The 19072-nt window shown below is 38.1% G+C and overlaps 3 protein-coding genes across 6 annotated transcripts in view; 2 read left to right on the top strand and 1 right to left on the bottom strand.

Annotated features, from left to right (window-relative positions):
- The first annotated feature begins 1072 nt into the window (after positions 1-1072).
- Positions 1073-9086, top strand: nt5dc3 (5'-nucleotidase domain containing 3). Its single transcript, XM_067502748.1, has 14 exons — positions 1073-1481; positions 2315-2493; positions 2711-2785; positions 2893-2948; positions 3809-3899; positions 3991-4128; positions 4958-5018; positions 5268-5370; positions 5873-5974; positions 6162-6243; positions 6356-6442; positions 7352-7492; positions 7610-7674; positions 7779-9086. Exons 1-14 carry the CDS (start codon positions 1196-1198, stop codon positions 7978-7980), a joined length of 1668 nt encoding a protein of 555 aa, XP_067358849.1. The 5' UTR covers positions 1073-1195; the 3' UTR covers positions 7981-9086.
- A 35-nt stretch (positions 9087-9121) lies between these two features.
- The window catches only part of LOC137126217 (A-type voltage-gated potassium channel KCND2-like), a 41125-nt gene continuing 31174 nt past the window's right edge, over positions 9122-19072 (bottom strand). For 3 of the 4 annotated variants that reach the window (XM_067502744.1, XM_067502745.1, XM_067502747.1), the window contains one exon: positions 9123-19024. In XM_067502744.1, the coding sequence (XP_067358845.1) occupies positions 18847-19024 (178 nt within the window). In that variant the 3' untranslated portion in view covers positions 9123-18846. Of the gene's footprint in view, positions 19025-19072 lie in introns of all 4 variants that reach the window. The other variant, XM_067502746.1, reaches the window with a different exon arrangement.
- Positions 13519-15805, top strand: LOC137125140 (probable G-protein coupled receptor No18). Its single transcript, XM_067500133.1, has 3 exons — positions 13519-14279; positions 14832-15051; positions 15650-15805. Exons 1-3 carry the CDS (start codon positions 13519-13521, stop codon positions 15803-15805), a joined length of 1137 nt encoding a protein of 378 aa, XP_067356234.1.

The raw sequence follows: 19072 nt of genomic DNA, 5'->3' as shown, positions 1-19072 counted from the left end.
CACTAAATCAGAATAATGAGATCCTTGGTCAAACTTTGGATGATGAAAGTAAAATCTCTAACATATAAAGTCAATTAGTAAAACCCACATGATAAAGATGTGCTATTATTATGAAGTATTACACAAATTTGAACACAATGGGTAAGTTATGGAGTTACTGACAGGAAAAACAGAATCTACATTTACATTTACATTTACATTTACATTCTCTACAGAATCTAATGTCTTACAATTGTTTGTACGTATGTCACACCTATTAAGCAGAAGGCTTAAATCAAAATGATGACCAACCCAAACCTTGGATTAAAGATCTCATTAACTGTCACGTGGCATCACACATTTATGACTTTGTATGCTAAGTTGTGATATAGCCTTTCTGAGTGATATTTTTGTCACTGTACAATGTTTGTCACTTATTTTAACTTATCAAGACCAAAGGAACAAAAACAAAACAATGAGATGCTCAAAATGTCAGGCAATTTTAATTAGTCTCTCAGAAGTCCGTCTCAAAAAGTCAAAATTGCAACTTAGCATTTCATCATTCATAATATTTAATAATATTTAATATTACGCATGTATCGTGTTACCTTTTACAGCTGTTGAGTATAGGGAAGCATAATATTATTATTTTTATTTTTTTAATTTGTTCATAGACACAAATTAATGAAAGCTACGATATTATAAAAACAACAATAACAGTAACAATAACAACAAAGGGGTATATCAACTTTCACTTAGAAAGTTAGAGTTAGTTCTTACAGCACTGTGACGGTCGTGGCTTTCTGGGTTGTCAGTCCTTGCAGTGTTTCCAAGAAAAGCTTTATCTCACTCATGAACTGGTTTCTGTAATTTTTTTTCTCTGACAGTTTAAATCAATGTATTTAAACATATAAAATGGGAAGATTTAGAACAAAAACTATAATTAATCTCCCCCCTAAATGTATCAAGTAGTATGAATCGTTTTTTTTTTTACATACCAGAGATTGGTTGTTAGTAGGAAACGACACAAACAGACGCACCTACCTGTGATTCGCCGGTTGCCTGGGACTTCGCTAAGCGGATGTGACGTAAAACCCGTTCAACAGTTTCGATATTTACAGAGGAGCCTGTCCGCTGCGTGCATTCATCTGGGAGCCCACCGTAACGTGCATAAGGGCAGCCTCAAGAAAAAAAAAGAAAAAGAAAATACAGAACCATGGCTCCTTTGTCATTGCCCCTTTCTTCCCTCCTGACACACAGGGAGTGCTTGCAGAAGGTGCACGGACTCTGTGAGGCCTTACAGCGTTTACACCTACGGCCGCTCACGGCTCCTTTATGGAAGCGGAATTTCGGTGCAGTATCGCAGGGACTTGGTCACCTACTGTCACAGCAGCCCACAGCTAAACACTACGCGGCATCTGTTTGTAGCAGCTCTCCAGACGGTCAGGACAGGACCGAGAGGCTGTGGTCTGTTTACAGTGAGACAAAAAGACAGACGAAAGGTATGAGTACTCCCAGTACAGCAGGCTGAGCACACAGCACTGCGGTAACGAGACATACTGTTACTGACCTGCACTGTGTCGCCGCTAGGATTCATTCCAACCCAGCCTGGAAATGTGGCGGAAGTAAATTTAAAATATGTTCCAGATTATAGCTACTGCATAGGCTGTGATACTTGGTTTCACGGACATACTTGGAGGCCCATAGTCGTGCTGCAATATTACAGCATATGTGTGTTGTGTTTTCTAACCCCTAAACACTAATTGAGAACCATATACAAATGTCTTTAAGTTGCCTGATCAAAACCCAAGTATTTACACTCTTTTCCATGTAGGTGTACACACACGACACGCTCTAAATTAAATTGTATTTCATTGCAACAGCTACGCCTTTTTACTTTGTGAGGCCTATATGTCATTCTTTACTAAAAATGTGTCAGAGAATGAGCGTCTTAAGTGTGGTTTTATACTGACTTTCACGATATACTGGAGGATTTTTTTCATTTTTTCGGTGCACTTCTTGATTGGGAATTTCAAAGATGCCAGCACCTTAAAACAGCAGTCAACATAATCGTATACTTTGGGTCAGGTGAAAATGAAATTTAAGTTCGCAATTAGACCACACTGTATGTTGTACCTCGCTTACCCCCAAGAATACAATGGTTGCAACCACCTGTATTCATCAGAATAAAAGCGTCTCATTCCGCGGATAAATCACCAAATCAAAAGCAAATCATCTACCACCATCAAGAAACATATGTCTTCAGATACTTTGTCACAAAATTTGCAAGTGGAGGGGAACTGGGTATTAACCACTCGTGTCTATGCCTTCTTAGATTTGATCCAAGTCACCAACTCAGTCAACCCTGACATCATTTTTGCCAACAATGAGATGAGCCTGCGAGACATAGAGATCTACGGCTTTGATTATGACTACACGCTGGCATTCTACTCCAGCGACCTCCACACCCTCATCTTCAACATAGCACGGGATATTCTCATTTCTAACCACAGGGTGAGGGGCAGAGTGGTTCTATAGGCACACGTTAATAATAATATTTGTCAGAACAATGTATGACCATATGCTTTCCTGGATTATTATTACAACATTGTTTTACCATCGGGAACTCTGTTACTCCACTAGTGTTTCTCAGGTGTTTTAAAATCTAATTACCTGTTATCTTATAGCTGAGAAAATTCACACTACCCTCCTACCTGTTGTTGTTCATTAGTATCCAGAAGGTCTTCGCAAGTATGAGTATATTCCTAATTTTGCAGTGAGAGGACTTCATTATGATGTTCAGAAGGTGAGAAGGTTTTTTTCCAGAATTGTTTCTGATATATTTTGCATATGTTGAACTGTAAACTTAATGTGAGGACCATTTTAATCAACATATTGAATGATTTGTAACAGGCACTGCTGATGAAGATAGATGCTTTTCACTACATTCAGTTGGGAACTGTATACAGGTATGTGTGTTACCGCTCACATCAAGGTAATTAGTTATAAATAGCCAGAGGCAGTAGAACTTAAACTCAATACTCAAGTAAAATTATTGCAATTAGTGCAATTATTAGCCTAAAAAATACTTGACTACTAGTAGAAGTAGCCCTTCAAAGTGCAAAAGTATCTGCTCTAAAATATACAAAAGTACAATACTCCTCTTGTACTGACTTTCATGCTTTTAATGACAGTCTAGTCCAGATTAATTTTAACGATCAAAGGTGAAAATTATGAAAATAAAAAGTCAAAGTAATTAATTAAAAATAAAGGCCAAAGTTAGTTTACCTATTGTATCTGAAAAACAAAACAAACCCCACTGCCGCACATTCTGCAGTTTGTGCAGAAATGAACCAATTTAAGTACTGATTGGCGGTTAATCTATAATACTACATCATAATTTTTTAAACTAGATTTTGTATTAAGAATCTACAAACATTACTAGTAAATTAAAGCTAAACTAATGTAGCAGAGTAAAATTATAATACATTCATCTTAATCATAGTAAAAGTAGCCTAAAATGGAAATACTCCAGTAAAATACTACAAAATTATATAAAAGTACAGTACTTGAGAAAATGTACTTAATTACAGAGGTAGTAAGTATCTAACACACTAATGAGAAATGTAAAATTTACACTACCATCACCAGGCAACAGATTTCAAAACTATTAAATGTGTAGTTCATGCAGTCATTCATTATTTGAGGCTGATGAGGTTACAGTCTTTTTAAAAAAATGATCACTTAGGAGGTTGCACATTCCGCAGATAAAGTACATTAAACCCGACTGTTGTCAAATGAATTGTGATATTTTGTGTTTGTCCAACAGGGGCCTTCATCCAGTTTCTGATGAGGAAGTAATTGCTATGTATGAAGGCTGTCACGTACCTTTAGAGATCATGAGCGACTTCTATGGCAAGGTGATGATCACTTCAAAACCTAACAGTAATAAAACAGGTACCACAGATGTAAAAACAACTGAATATTATTATGTTCATCCGTGTTCTGCAGAGTTCTCACGGCCACACTATGAAACAATTCATGGACATATTTTCCTTGCCCGAGATGACCCTTCTGTGCTGTGTTAATGACTTTTTCATGAGGCACAATATCGACTACGAGCCAGTCCATCTCTACAAAGACGTAAAGGTAAACTCTCTTCCTATTGTTCTACCTTACTGTCATTGGTGCTTTTGGAAAATTAAAGATTTAACTTCAGTTTTCACATAATTGTATCTCTTAGGTGGCCAGTGTGTGTCTAAATACAATGCATAAAATCCAATCAGTGCAGTGTGGTATGATAATCCTGCCATTCAATACTGTCTTAATTTTAGCTCCGTAAACTGGTGTCTAATATTAGTTGACCAAACCCACCTCAAGCCCCTCGGGTCTCTGGTGGCTCTGCTACTTCAGAGGGAGAGGGCCAAAAAGGGAGGGTGTGTTCTCCCTTTGAGCACAGCTGTCACGCTGGTCCTGTCTGTCTGACATTGTAGCGTTTTTGACAGATCGCTGTCATTAAAAACTCTCATACAGGCTCTGTTCCACAAGTGCAAGGACACCCTTAATCTTTTTTTCTTTCTAAGCCTTACTATTTTTTTTTTATTCGGTATTTTTTTTTTTTTGTACTTTTTTTTTTTTTTGTGTTTTGTGTATATCAAACAGTCTCTGTGTATGATAAAATTCTTTTAGGTTTGTCCTTAAATGTCCATCTCGATTCACTCCAGCACTGATTTGAAAGCACACGTTTAACTGTCGAAAATGGAGTGGAAACATTCTCTCTGTGTCACCAAAGTAACTAAACTCCAGGGTCTGTTTTCTTCATATTTCATTTGTATTCAGTGATGCACTTCCTTTGTGCTTCCAAGTCAACAGTTTATATATACAGAGCAAAGTTGCTACTGGAGCTGAATGCTAACATTGTGTCACTGAAGTCATGACTTCCTGGCTGAGGGCTGTTTATTTTTTTTTCTCATCACAGGAAGCCATTAGAGATGTTCACGTCAAGGGAATTATGTACCGAGCTGTGGAGGCAGATATTGGTAATATTCTTAAATTTTTTTGTTTTTAATTTATTTTTTTATTACTTTCTTAGAATGAAGATTAGAAATTAAACAGTCACATCTGAGTTGTTGGGCAAGACATAAAGAATTGATTTAGCAATAATGAAGCTGTGAAATACAAAAAAAAAAAACAGTTTTGTTTGCATGCATTATATCAATATCCCCCCACCACTTTACTCCTTCTCTCTTTTGTCTTTTCCTCTGTCTCTCTGTTTTGTCATTTTCCAGAGAAATACATTTGCTATGGCGAGCAGAGCCACGCAGTGCTGAAGAAGCTGTCAGAGCATGGAAAAAAGATGTTCCTCATTACCAACAGCCCTTTTGACTTTGTGTATGTGCAAGCAAACATAGTGCAAGAATCTGTAGGCCTGATTAATTTAAAATGTCTTTTATTGTGTACAAGCATTTAGTTGGTGTCACTGTATCAAGCCCAACATTTATGGATGTGGAAATGCACATCAAATGGTATTTTATATTGTAAGTCATTTACTATAAGCTTCCTTTGAAGTTACGGTTGATTGCACAAAATGACCAGCTATGCGTATCCCACCTCAAAAGGTTTCCCAGTACTCAAAGACATTAAACTTATGTCCTTCACTTAATTATTACATTCAGTCATCACAGCAACAAAAACATGCCATAGCCTGAATAAAAATAACATGGCCGCTTCATTGAGTTTTATTTAAAGTCACACTGACATTGTAAAAGGTGGACATACTTCTGCCTCACTATTCCTCTGTTCTGTGCTCTTAGAAGATGTTTTTGTATTTGAGCGCTCGTGATGAGCTTTAAGATGCTGATGACGGTTTTATATTTTGAATCTTTGTCGTCAGGGATCGAGGAATGAACTACATTGTCGGGAAGGAATGGAGGGATCTTTTTGATGTCGTTATCGTTCAGGCTGACAAACCTAGTTTCTTCAATGACAGGAGAAAGTGAGTCTGTCCACAGCTCACACGTCCATGTTTTGACTCTTGTTTTCCACTAGAGGCCTCACTGGGCCACACTTGTGATAGACTGAATGCTTTATGTGCACGCAGAATGTTCAAAGGTCTATGCATATTTTGGAGCTGTTAATATTGTAAGTGGGAGAGATTTTTCTTTGTGTGTGTTTTTGTTTAGACCTTTCAGACGAGTGACGGACAAAGGTGCTTTGCTGTGGGACAGGATTCACAGGTTGGAAAAGGGGCAGATCTACAAACAGGTGTTGTTCCAGGAAATTACCATGACACACCTGATTACAGGTTTTGACAAATTACTCCTGCAAACACCCTATAAAATGTGATTTATCTGATGGGTTTCATTGACAACTGCAGGGAAACCTTTATGAGTTCCTGAGACTCACCGGCTGGAGAGGATCCAAAGTTCTCTACTTTGGTGATCACATCTACAGTGACTTGGCAGTAAGCAACATAACTACACAAAACACTGTAGTTTGAAAGATTATGGTACCAGGAACAAATAAGGTAGCACTGCTTTGACCGTGCTCCATTTAAGATGTTATTTAAGATAACAGTGTTTGTGTTGAAGTCAAAGAGCGTATCCAGACTTAGTTCTTAGTCTCAATGAATAATGACGACATGTACATTTTAATGTGTGTCTGATCAGCTGTAACTGGTGATAATGAAAGACAGAGAGTTTACATCTCTGGCATTCTGCCTTGCTGGTGGCAGGCAGCCAGCTGTCAAGCACGTCGTCTTGTTTATTTAGAGAGATGGAACATGGCTTGTGCGGTTTATAGCAACCACAGCTTGCAGTCAGCCTCTCTGGCTGTAGGATGAGATCATTAGTGCAAATGGACACAGAGCAGAAGCATCCTGAGTTATTAAGGGGTGGCAGGGGAGGGAGGAATGAAGCAATCATTTATTTCTGATTTATGCAGTTTTATTAAAGAATACACATAAACAGAATTCAGAAAGATGTTCCCACTATTCTGAAACCTTTTCAGAAGAGTTTTTCAGCCTAATGTGTGATAGACTTTGGTTTTTATTAGTGTTGTTTAATTTGGCTTTAGGTACAAAATTGAAACCATGGGGGGGGGGTGTGACTGCTTGAAGTCTATTTTTATTCATCTCGTGTGCCACTACAGTGCAAAGACTGTATGTTGTCTCCGAGAGGGCTCGATTGCATCTGAGCAATGCTTCTGTGACTTTACAGATGTAGTCTGCGTAGGTTAAGTCTAATACTTGACTGTGATTTATAGCAGTCTGACCTCCAGCCAAACAAGTAAATCCCTATATCATTGACAAATTATACTATCTACAATCATTTTTCGTTCAAGACTTCTGGCCTTTGGATCCTTTGTTTTGCAGGATCTGACGCTGAAACATGGCTGGAGGACGGGCGCAATCATCCCTGAGCTTAGGAAGGAGATCAAGATCATGAACACAGAGCAGTATGCGCACATGATGACCTGGTTACAGGCACTGACTGGACTTATCGAACAGATGCAGGTCAGGAAAAACACGATAGAGATGTGTGTGTCAGTCTTCCATGCAGCTCTTTGTCTTTCTCCTTTATTCCTCTGTACCAAAATGTATGGGTAATGTCTCTGCACTGCTCCCAAACAGGTACACAGGGATCCAGCATCTCAAGCTGTCGTTGAGGAATGGATCAGAGAAAGAGAAGCCATGAGGTAATGGACATAATTACTTTGGGGTTAGGAGCAACTTTTCATTGTTAATTGAAATTGTGTAGAACTGATCTAAATATATCTTTATGATATTGACGTTTTTTCAGGCCACAAACAAAGGACTTCTTCAACGCTCAGTTTGGCAGCCTCTTTCGGACATACCACAACCCCACTTACTTCTCACGGCGACTGTCACGCTTTGCTGACATCTACATGGCCTCTATCAGCTGCATGCTTAACTACGACTTGCAGCACACATTTTTTCCTCGTCGTACTCCTCTGCAGCACGAGTCCCCCTTCTGGCCTTAGCACAGGAAGAAAAGAATTAAGCGATCTTCTTTGCTGATTTAAACATAACTTTGAAGTTTTGATGTGGTATTTATAAAAAAAAAAAAGAGAGAGGAAAAAAATTAATATCTCTTTTTAGCTTATGTATAATAGGTAACATTCATGTGAATTGATGGTGCTTATTAAGCTTTGAGCTAGTTAATCATGTATTTTCATTCAAAGAATTTAGCTAGAAATCAGAAAATAAGGTACTTTTTAAGCCAGGTGACCGAATGAGCATTTTGATATTTTCATTTATAACATGAATACTTTGTATTTTTTATTTTCATCTAAATTACATCTAAATTACTAATAACTAAATTTGGAACATTGATTGATTTATGTTTAATTGGTTGAATGGGTCTTTGTATGTGTTAGAAGGAAGGCTAGATTAAACATAATGCGTTTAAAATTTGAACAATGTGGGGGGGGGGGCAGTCACATCAAGTCTGTCATGGTGGATTTTTGTGTTATGAATTGCACATCCCACTCAAAGAATGTCTTGCATTTTTCTGTTTGCTTCTGTACGGCTAAAACAGTGAACTTCTCAGATGTCACATTTACATAACAAATTGCATTGCCTTAATCTCTTGTTCATGTTACTGCAATCTATATATATTTTTGTAATACCCAAATCTAAGTTTATGGTAATCAAGCTTTTCAGATTTTGCCCGACAATTTTTAGTTCATTTCATTTAGATCTGCACTTTGTAATATACATTGCACATTTATGTTATGAGGTCTTTGTTTTAGAAATTTTCATACAGTGCAGCCTGAATGTCTCATTTTAGCACATGAGGAATTTTAATATTTGTCAGGAAAAAAATAGAACATCATTGCTATATTTAGCATAAATGTTGCTGTTTGATCTGTGAAGGCAGCATTGACACTTTGCAGAAAATGTGTGAGATATTCAGAAGCTGGAATGAAAGCTTGAGAAGGATTTATTTCTTATAAAAGCTGGAAGCATTATTTCTTAACAGTGGCCAAAACCAAGACCTTATGGTTTATTTGTGTTTCTGTAGTTTTGAATATGTATTTATAAGTGTATTTTTATTTGACTATTTATTAAAACCAAAATGACTGACTTTTGATTTAAAAACTTGATGCAGTTGCACTATAATGAGATTGAATTCCCAGGTACGTGTTTATCATCAGCACTATAACAACAATATAGAGAAATGTTTTTAATTTAATCTTTACTTTTACATTTGAGAAGTAGTCCATCTCTCCTTTATATCCCCCATATTTGCAATAATTGTTAAGCTGTAGCATTAGATTTATTGGACCAAGTTCCCATATTGCATTTGGGCTTTTCTCTATTACACAGATGCACAATCTGAGATCTTGGAAAACAGGAAAAGCTGTGTCTTTCAACACGATCAGAATATAAAATTGCTGATGCTGGCTCCTGAGCTGTGTGTTCAGCCACTGGTCATACAGTTGTTTCACTGGAGCTCCAACTCCTTGAGACAATAAAAAACAGTGGCACATGGTGGATCTCTGGCTCTCACCCTCCAACCATCCATGACAAGGGGGCGACTGTGGTGCCCACCATGTTCCCTCAAGTCAGCTACAGTGTACTTTCCTCATGTTTCATGTTTCACCACAGTGTTATGAGTGTTTGACAACTGTCACGCCATAACTGTGATACTGAGGAACCAGTCTCTTCTCCAGCCAATGAACATTTTTATCCTCAGCTGTGTCTGTCTGCCTCACAATAGGTCTGTGCAGCTCCCTGGTTGTCATCATCACAAACTACCACAGCTCTTTGTTGGTAGGATACAGCCTGTATGATTCAAGGTGACAATTACTTTTAGTAAGTGGGATTGTAAGACAACAGTTTGTTTGGTATAGACTTTTGAGACAAATGCTGTTTGGTGTGTGTCATTGCAAAAGATAACGACAAAGAAGATTAATGACTGAACTGCCTAATGCTGGACTTCAGTTTCATCTTCAGGTTATTACTGAAATAATTACAAAAATATTAAACATACTGATTTTAACAGCTACATTCTCTCTTGGAAACAAGGATGCTGAGTTGCCCAGGGATAAAATAATGCAGTTAAAATCTTTAGACAACGATGTGTGGACCCCGTGTTAAGATGTTATTTGGTTCTGTTTAATATGTCTGTGTTTTGCTGCACTCTGATCCTTGTTGTTTGGTAAAACTTAGTGTGTAAACTGAATACTCTTTTAAAATCGAGCATGCAGAAAAACGTCTTTGGGCTACCATTTGTCTGGGTTTTTTGCTTGTTTGCGGCTGTAACTCTGTTATTCGACTGGAGCGCCTGTGGACCTGAGAGAGTGCAGTGCTCCTGCTCTCTGGCCTGGGAAGAGATATCCTCCCTCATCCTCATCTTCTACACACCTAATTATGCATGTTAAATGCTACTCTGAAGTGCTGATATCCATGAACAAGGTGTGCTCTATTATATTAGATTTTAAAATTCATATCTCGACTCATCTGTGTGTCATTTGTTTGCAATTTACCACCTACAGACAAAAACAAGTTATTAGCTTTTAATGGTGCTTAAATTACTCTGCTATGCATAGCTGAATCGTAGCATAGAGCTCATATATTACCTGACTGTGTGTTAATGTATTTTTATGTTCAACAGCTCCATGATTCCACTCTTGAGGAGCTAACATGTGGCCGTAACATCCCCTATGGGCCTGGTGTCACCATCAACATGTGCTCCTTAAGTAGGAACATCAACATTCACAGCAAGGTGTTGCCTCTTTGACACCTGCTCATGTGCAGGCTCGTGTCTTTCAGTCAGGTCTTCACCTTAGCACGTAAGAACAGAGACGTTTGGTTGATACGGACAAAATAACAGGCAATCAAGTATACAGTCATGCAATCCAGATCAATGCAAAAGTACTTATTAGTTTGATTCACAATTTTATTTAATCTCTTTTTGAGACTACTTTGTTTTGGCATTTTATTGTATTGCCTTATATGTGTATTGTAATTATCGTCTACCTCTGTTTTCAAAAACAAAAAGTATTTAATAACATTTACATTAAATTAACATGCAAATGCTTTTATCCAAAGCAACTTGGAAGTGAGATACTAAGCAAGCAAAAAAGCAATACATTTTAAAACCATTAAACTGTTATTTCATATGGATGTTTGTAGGAAAACGAGGAAAAAAGAAATGTTGCACTGTAAACAAATTATTCATTTCTGATCTCTAAGTTTTCGCTCATAAATAAAATGACCATAAAGCGGGATGAGATTCTTTCTGAAAGTCATTTAGGTGTTTAACAATTTTAGGGTGTTGGGCAATGAAAAAAATATTTATACATATACCAGACCACACTGACTTGTTTTTAACAAAAGGGCTCTGATTTGTGTAAGATATACTGCACAACACCTCATTCTACATAACATATCTAAATAAATACAAATAATGTCAACAGGAGCCATCTCCAAGATTCAGTACACACAGGGAGCTATAGGCCAAATAATTGTATTTGTTGTTGTTTATTTAATAAGTCTTCACTTTAATCATAATATACATTTTCCAGGCATTTGGTGCACAAAACACAATATTAGATTGCCGCACTGTATATAGGCATGATTTCACACACACGTACCTGTGTGAATACAGGATTAAATCAGTCTAATAACTTTTAGTTGCAGGGGAACAGCAAAGGTAACATAATATGTGCACATCAGTTCTGCAATACCCACAGAATCATATTAAAAAATCATGGGAAATTTAGGTGCACTTGTTAAGCAAGCCTGCTGCACACCTCACCAAGCACAGTTTTAACTATGGCCAGTTGTGCAATAGAAGACCTTTCTTATTTACCCTGTTCTGTATTCTGGCAGTTTTTAATTTTTATTAACTTATATTTTATTATTGTGAAAATTGCAGAGTTGGATAAAACAGTTTGGGGAGGGGCGACTTAATGACATAGTCCCAGGGGCCTGAACCCAGCACATCCTGTCTTACATGATGCATGTTTGAGCTCAAACGGTGTCACTACAACAAAGATTAATGTGAATCGTTGAATACAAATTAAGCAAAAAGATGCACAGATAATTTTAGCCATTAGGTTAGTTTTGGAAAGTAAGATTCTGACTTTTTAAAATTGTTTATTGATTTACTTTCTTACATTTTATTGATGTTTTTTAATTGGGTCATATTTTAAATTTTCTGCACCATTTCATTATATTTAGTAAGCACGATTCAGTTTAGTAACTTCTCAAAATAGTTTTTCACTGACAGCACTAACAAAAATCTTTCTTTTCTTATCTGCGATAGGCACTATTTTCTGTGGTTTTATAGTTTATTTTTTCTTCTTTTCCTTCGTGCTGTTCACTAACTCTCAAGTCATTATCAGCTTTCTCTCCCCATCTGCGAGCAACAGATCCATCTCTCACCAGTCACCCAAATGCAAAAACAACATAACGAGCTGCAAGAGGGTTTGAATGAGTACCATACTCATGCTGTTAGATCTGCAAGTGAGATTTACGCTTGGTCAATGTGCACACATGATTTCTATTGCTGTACTCACACTGTTGATTGTCCTGTCATTGTGTTACAATACTAGTCCTTGTGTGGATATGCTAGATGAAAATGATTTGTTGCGTAGAAATTGATTGGAATTTTATTATCATTATTATTAATTTCTCATTTTGTTTTGTGTCATCTTCTGTGCTTAGCATGCTTAATGTAAGTACTGTTAGCCTGATTGTAAATAAAGTGTTTTTCATTTGCACCTACTCCTTTGTCTCATCCTTTCTTTTTCTGCTAATATTTCATCACAGTTAAAAGTGTTTTTTACTGTTGTTTTATAGCAGTAAGATCTCTGATGAATTTGTATTTATCGGTATGATTTAGAGACATTTGCACGGTTTAAAATGTAGGATGGTCAGGAAGAAAACATATTGTGTTGATCTAATCCCAGTTTTGTCAAGTTCAATAAGCTTGTACATTCGAAGCAAAGAACATTTCACACTTAACCCCCAAACAGGATTATACAATGTCATGCTATAATCCAGCAGCATGGTTTCCTTTATTTCCTGAGCCAATTCAAGTACTCCCAAGACATCCATCTGGCATGGTTAATGCAAAGCCTTTAACCTTTGTGAGGAACTGTAATAAATGAAACAGACAGCTGTTCAATTCACATATGCTGTACAGTGACATAACAACATCATTGCTGTTGCATTTTAGCTTATAGATCAAATTTTTAGGTTGGATATCTGGTTGAGTCACTAGTGATGTCACTGCTATTCAATCAAAAAGCACCTTATTCCCCAGTTGTCTCTGCTGCAAATACACAGCATAGCTTTTAATGAATGTGAACAGCGAGGAATCCCAGGTGACCTGCCGATGCTGTGGAGTGATAATGAAAAAGGCGGACGCTTTGCCATAACTTGTCCAAGTTATAGACTCAATCATTAAATTTATTCATTCAGTGGAGAATCAGAAAGAGAAGCAGGCATAATGTCAGCAAAGACCGGATGAAGATACAGAACTCATCATCATCTTAAACCTGGAGATGAGACGAGCAACCACACCTGCATGGGGCTCTGAGAACAGCACCATTTGGGAGGAATACAATGACATTGCTTTTGTCGTGGCAAACAGCCTGATTCTTTTAATAACCTCTGCTGTGGGGATTGCAGCAAATATTTTTGTGTTACTGGCAGTTTATCACCAGAAATCACTGCAGACTTTGAATAACGCATTAGTGGTGGATCTTGCAATTATAGACACACTGCGATGTGTTATTGACTGCCCCATTCTTTTAACCATCATAATATTCGCTTATCAAAGAGGACATGTGGACACGTACATCTGTGATATACAAGTGGCATCTTTCTCTTTCAGCTGCTGTATCCAGTTGTTAACACTGGCATGCATAAGTGCAGAGAGATACCAAGCCATTGCACAACCCTTCAAAACTAGTCAAAGAAGAAAACGGATTATAGTGCTGATTCCTCTCACTTGGACTTTGTCTATTCTGGCGGCTGCTTTTTGCTTCATTTCTCTGAAGGACTCACCTGTAAATGTGAGATGTAAAGGGTCACAGAGGGAAACATTATCCTCCTATGACACCTTTGGACTTTTCATGCTGCTCCCACTGTGGGCAGCTTGCTTTAGCATCATCATTGGATTCTATGCTCGCATATTTACCCTCGTGAGATCACACAATCGCAAAGTATTTGACAAAGGTACTTTGCACCTTTCAAAAAAAGAGAAAACAGAAAACCAACAGAATAAAGAAGAAAACACAGCTTGGAAAAGTGAACATGGAAAGTCAGTGCAAACCCAGACCCTGAGCAAAAGTGTTCAACTGGAGCAACACTTTGATGTGCCAAATTTATCCAAGAAAGGTCTATCAAATACTGTACGGCCCGCAACAAAAGCTCCACAATGTGTTTCCATTCCTTTAGAAAAAAAAACAGAAAATACATTGGAAATGACAGACTTAGGAAGAGAACAACCTCACCTTCTTGCAGTGCAGACTGAGGATAAAACTTTTAAAACAGAGTCGTCCACACCCTGGGTCTCAAACCTTGGTGCAAAGCCATCAAATGAAGGTGATGTTGCTAGTGTTAGGAGTTCTGCCTCAATGCCACAGAAGGTGTCAACCAATCTCGACACAGAAAATCAGTCAAAAGATGTCGTGAAAACAGAAAAAGTTCCCTCTGAAATGAGAGAATCTGGCCACCATGTTCCCTCTAATGTACAGTTAGATAATCCTGAATCCATTTCTGTTTTACTGATAGCACCAAAAAGGAGTGACGGAGGAGAAACACCAGCTGTTGCTTCAGTAGATCAAGTGCCTTCATTACCTCCTGTGTCAAGCAATAATCCTGAAACAGGAGCTACACATCAAAATATGGTGACAGAAGGTGCTGTTTGCATGATGCCTTCAAAAGCAAATAGAGAAAGAGCAAAAAAAATGAAGGAAAGTAAAATGGCGAAGCGTGCCGGCTACATCATCATAACCTTCCTCTTATTCTGGCTGCCACTGATCACAACTATCCTGGTGAATTTTGCAGTTTACAATATCAACAACACACAGGTAAGGTGAAGCTCAGGATGCAACTTTTACTGACATTAAAAACAAAAACTGACATGATTTTACATTAAGTGTGCTAAAAAAAGTCTATACATGTATTTACATATTTACAAATGCCATTTCCAAATAATAATGTGTTGAAAATGATTTGCAAATCACTATAAAACTATTTTTGATTTTCTGTAGTACCAAAGCAACACATGTTGAGAATGAGAAATGTTTTTAATATATTTGATCATTTTGAATTTGAAAAACAGGGGCATGCTCGTCAGTGTGTTGCATGCCACTATATTTAGCAACACACTGTGTTTGGAAAACTGTGGAGACTAAATGCTTTTATTGTGAAAGAATTTTTCTTCCCCATTCTTTAATTTGATGACTCATAAGCTCAGACCTCCTTTGTCATGTTTATATTTATACACGGCCTTTTGCCACAACTTTTGTAGACGCTGTATATCTGCACACTGTATGTATATAACCTTGTCTGCATATCAAGTGACCACATGGGGGGCCCACAACTTAAGGCTGACTCCATCTCTTCTCGTCGTCACAGAAAGTCAACATACTGATGACTTTTGCAATTCTCTGGTATTTTTTGCAGATAAAAATCATTCAGGATATGGAGATCCTGTCTGTGTCTATTGCTTGTGTAACTTCACTGAGCGACCCAATAATATATGCTGCAGTGAACCCTCAGTTTCGGACAGAGTATTACAGGCTGAAAAATAGACTTAAATTCCGATTCAATAAGAAATGATGATATTTCTGCCTACCTTTGAGTAGCACTACACCAAATGACCATATCAGTCGACTCCACTGTGACATTTGGACTGTCTGGTACTGTCTGGTACTGCCTTGGACTGGTTCACCTCCTAACTTTCTGGGATGACAGAATATGTCAGCCTGGTAAATGCAAAGTCTCGAACCCTTCCTGTCGCCTGTGGTATCCCTCAAGGGTCCGTTCTTGGACCGATCCCTTTTATCCCATATATGCTCCCCCTCGGGCATGTCATCAGCTGGCATGGAATCTCTTTTCATTGCTATGCTGATGACACACAGCTTTACATCAAAACTGACTCAACCTCCTCTGCTGTTTCTTCATCACTGTCATCACCGCTGTCCACCCTGACTGCATGCCTGGAGGAGATAAAGGCATGGATGAGCCAAAGCTTCCTGCAATTAAACAGTATAAAAACTGAAGCCATACTGGTTGGCACCCCACATCAGGTCCAGTCATCTTTCATAAACACCTTCACCTTTTCCGGACAGGATATTCCCGTCCCATCTTCAGTTACCAACCTTGTTGTGAGCCTGGACCCTAACGGAACATTTGATAACCACATTAAACACCTATTTAAATCCACCACCTCATAAACATTGCTAAATTCTGTCCCATTCTCGTCTATGCCTTTGTATCCTCCAGGCTTGACTATTGCAACGCACTGCTCATTGGGAACCCTGGCAAGAGTCTTCAAAAGCTCCAGCACGTACAAAACAGCACTGCCAGGATCTTGATGAGAGTGCGCAAACATGAGCATATCACAGTCTTAATCTTAAGTCCCTTCACTGGCTCGAGAATTCAATATAAAATTGCGTTACTTACATATCAGTGCATCCATGGCAACGCCCCAGTGTACCTCAGGGAGCTTATCACTCAGACTTCACTTATCACTCAAACTTCATCCCACAATCTCCATTGTACAAGCTCCCACCTCCTACATATGCCAAGAACTAAGTTATGGACTATGGGAGATCGAGCTTTCTGGGGCAGATGAACATTTGAACATTTGAAGGCCCCACAGACTGTAGCTGCTTTTAAAAAGGACCTGAAGGCTTACCTCTTCAAGAAAGCTTTTTAATAAATGCTCTTTGCTTGTTTAATGTTAATGTTTATATGTTTTATGCTCCCTTTTTCTGGTAGCACTTTGAGATTTGTTATTAAATTAAAAGTGCATCATAAATTTTATTAATTATTATTATCATCTAATATTCAGTATGTAACTGAATATTAAAATGGTTAAAATCTATCTAGAGGTTGTACAAATAGTAACTAAATTAAATACCAGACGTTAATATGTGATTTCTTTTTTATTTGTGTATAGAAGGTCAATTGTTTTATATGCTGCTGCTTTATCTAGTATTTTAAGTAGGCCAACTTCTCGGCAGTTACTTAACGCTGCATGCAGAGGTCCTGCATGCTGTGAGAAGCGGTCTGGACCAATGCAATCAGCCCAGCAGGGGAACGCTTTTGTGTCTCCGGAGACCCTGCAGCCAGGACCCACCACTGGGCCAGGCAGGTCTTTGCATGTTCTCCAGCAGCACCTAATTATTGTCCCATCCCTGTTATTAGTGCTCTTTCAGTAATCTGGCAAAACATTGTGAAATCCACCTCACTGGGTTCTAGTAAAAAGAAAAGACATGGGTCATTTAATGGATGTTTCAGGAGAGCTACAGTATTTATTCTATCCACTGCACCAAATGCACAATGTGTGATTATTTATCCCATTTCCTTATCCTTTATATATCTATTCCATGACAAAATTTGTCGCAGAATTTACATCATAACATACCAGCCTCATTGTGTTTCCTTGTATCAATCTCATTTTTACTGACAAACCTCCAACAAGAAGCAGAGACATACTTTAACAAAACAGACTTCTGCAATGACAGCATGCAAATCCTTAATTCAACCAGTTAACAGCCAGAAATAATATCCCAACAACTGTCAACTAAATCTAGAAATAAGAAGAGCTAACTTCAAATGCAGCCAATAAGGTTCTAACCGAGATATTTACAATATGAATATGAAAAATGTACAAAATGGCCCTTAAACACAGTGAAACCTACCATGTCTCATATTTTAATAATTGAATTTAAGAGGAGCTTAACACTTTTTCATATAGTTTTTCAGGTCAATCCCAAGTTAGGGTTAGTATTAGTTAAATGTTGCAAAGGACATTAAATTATAATTCTACCTTGGGACCTAACTAATATGTACCCTGTGTGTCTTCCGATAACAACTGTTAATCAATGACAGTGGCTTTCACATTGATCCATATCAGAATGTCAAAAATGTAAGCTAACACAGATTTTGTCATTTTTTCACTTTCACTTGCACATTTCACAAACATGTCAGGATGTGTAATATATTTTACTCATCAAGCCATGACATCAACCAGTCAATGAGTCAGTTAATGAATATTCACAACAGTTAATCATTCCTGTGGATGTATGTTTTCTGCATTTACAACAGTGAAGGGACTATTAGAAACCAGTTAATTGAGGAGTTTTTAAAACAATCTATTTAACAGGGTGGTGAGTGAAGTGAATCTCTCTAATGAGTAAGTAGACTGATTTAATATTCACAAAGGTGGCCCCCACGCAATTAATGTGTGTGCTTTGTCATCAGAGGCCATTGAGAATGGCAACAACTGCTTTTCCCTTCCTCCTTTGAATCAGAAGACAACAAATACAGCTACATTACAAATTCAAAAATAAAGTTTTTTTCTCAGTACTTTTAGGCAACGATGATAACCACGCAATCCCAACACTTCCTTCCTCTGCTGTGCTTAATGGAGTAAAATCTGCTGGTCACTTTAATTCCAAGGCGGCCGTCCACATCATTCTAATTGTATGCAGAGATTGACATCAGATGGGATCCCTACTTTAAAAACCCAGACCCAGACCTCTGCTAATGTTATATTTCCTCTAGATTATGGCAGGTTGATGCTCGGTGGTCCCTCTCCTCAGCATCTGGTGCTTCTTGAGACCAGTTAGCTGAGCTGATAGGCATGACATCTACAAGGCAGATACTCGGACAATGTTGCTCTGAGAGTATGCAGTGGTGGTGGTGGAGAAGCCCCCTCCTGATGAGGTCACCACCGGGGCGGATAAGGTGACCATGGAGGGTGTGATGTAAGATCCGTCACATTTCAAGGGCACAGTCTCATCAAGTTTGGCATTCAGGCAGGAGCGGCTGGTAAAGAAAAGACAGGATGGAAGTGGGTTGACCTTGTGAAAATCT

Source organism: Channa argus, chromosome 4 (assembly GCF_033026475.1).
Source record: "Channa argus isolate prfri chromosome 4, Channa argus male v1.0, whole genome shotgun sequence".
Classification (NCBI taxonomy): domain Eukaryota; kingdom Metazoa; phylum Chordata; class Actinopteri; order Anabantiformes; family Channidae; genus Channa; species Channa argus.
Note: the sequence above shows the minus strand (reverse complement) of the source record. Positions and strands in the feature narration are given on the sequence as shown.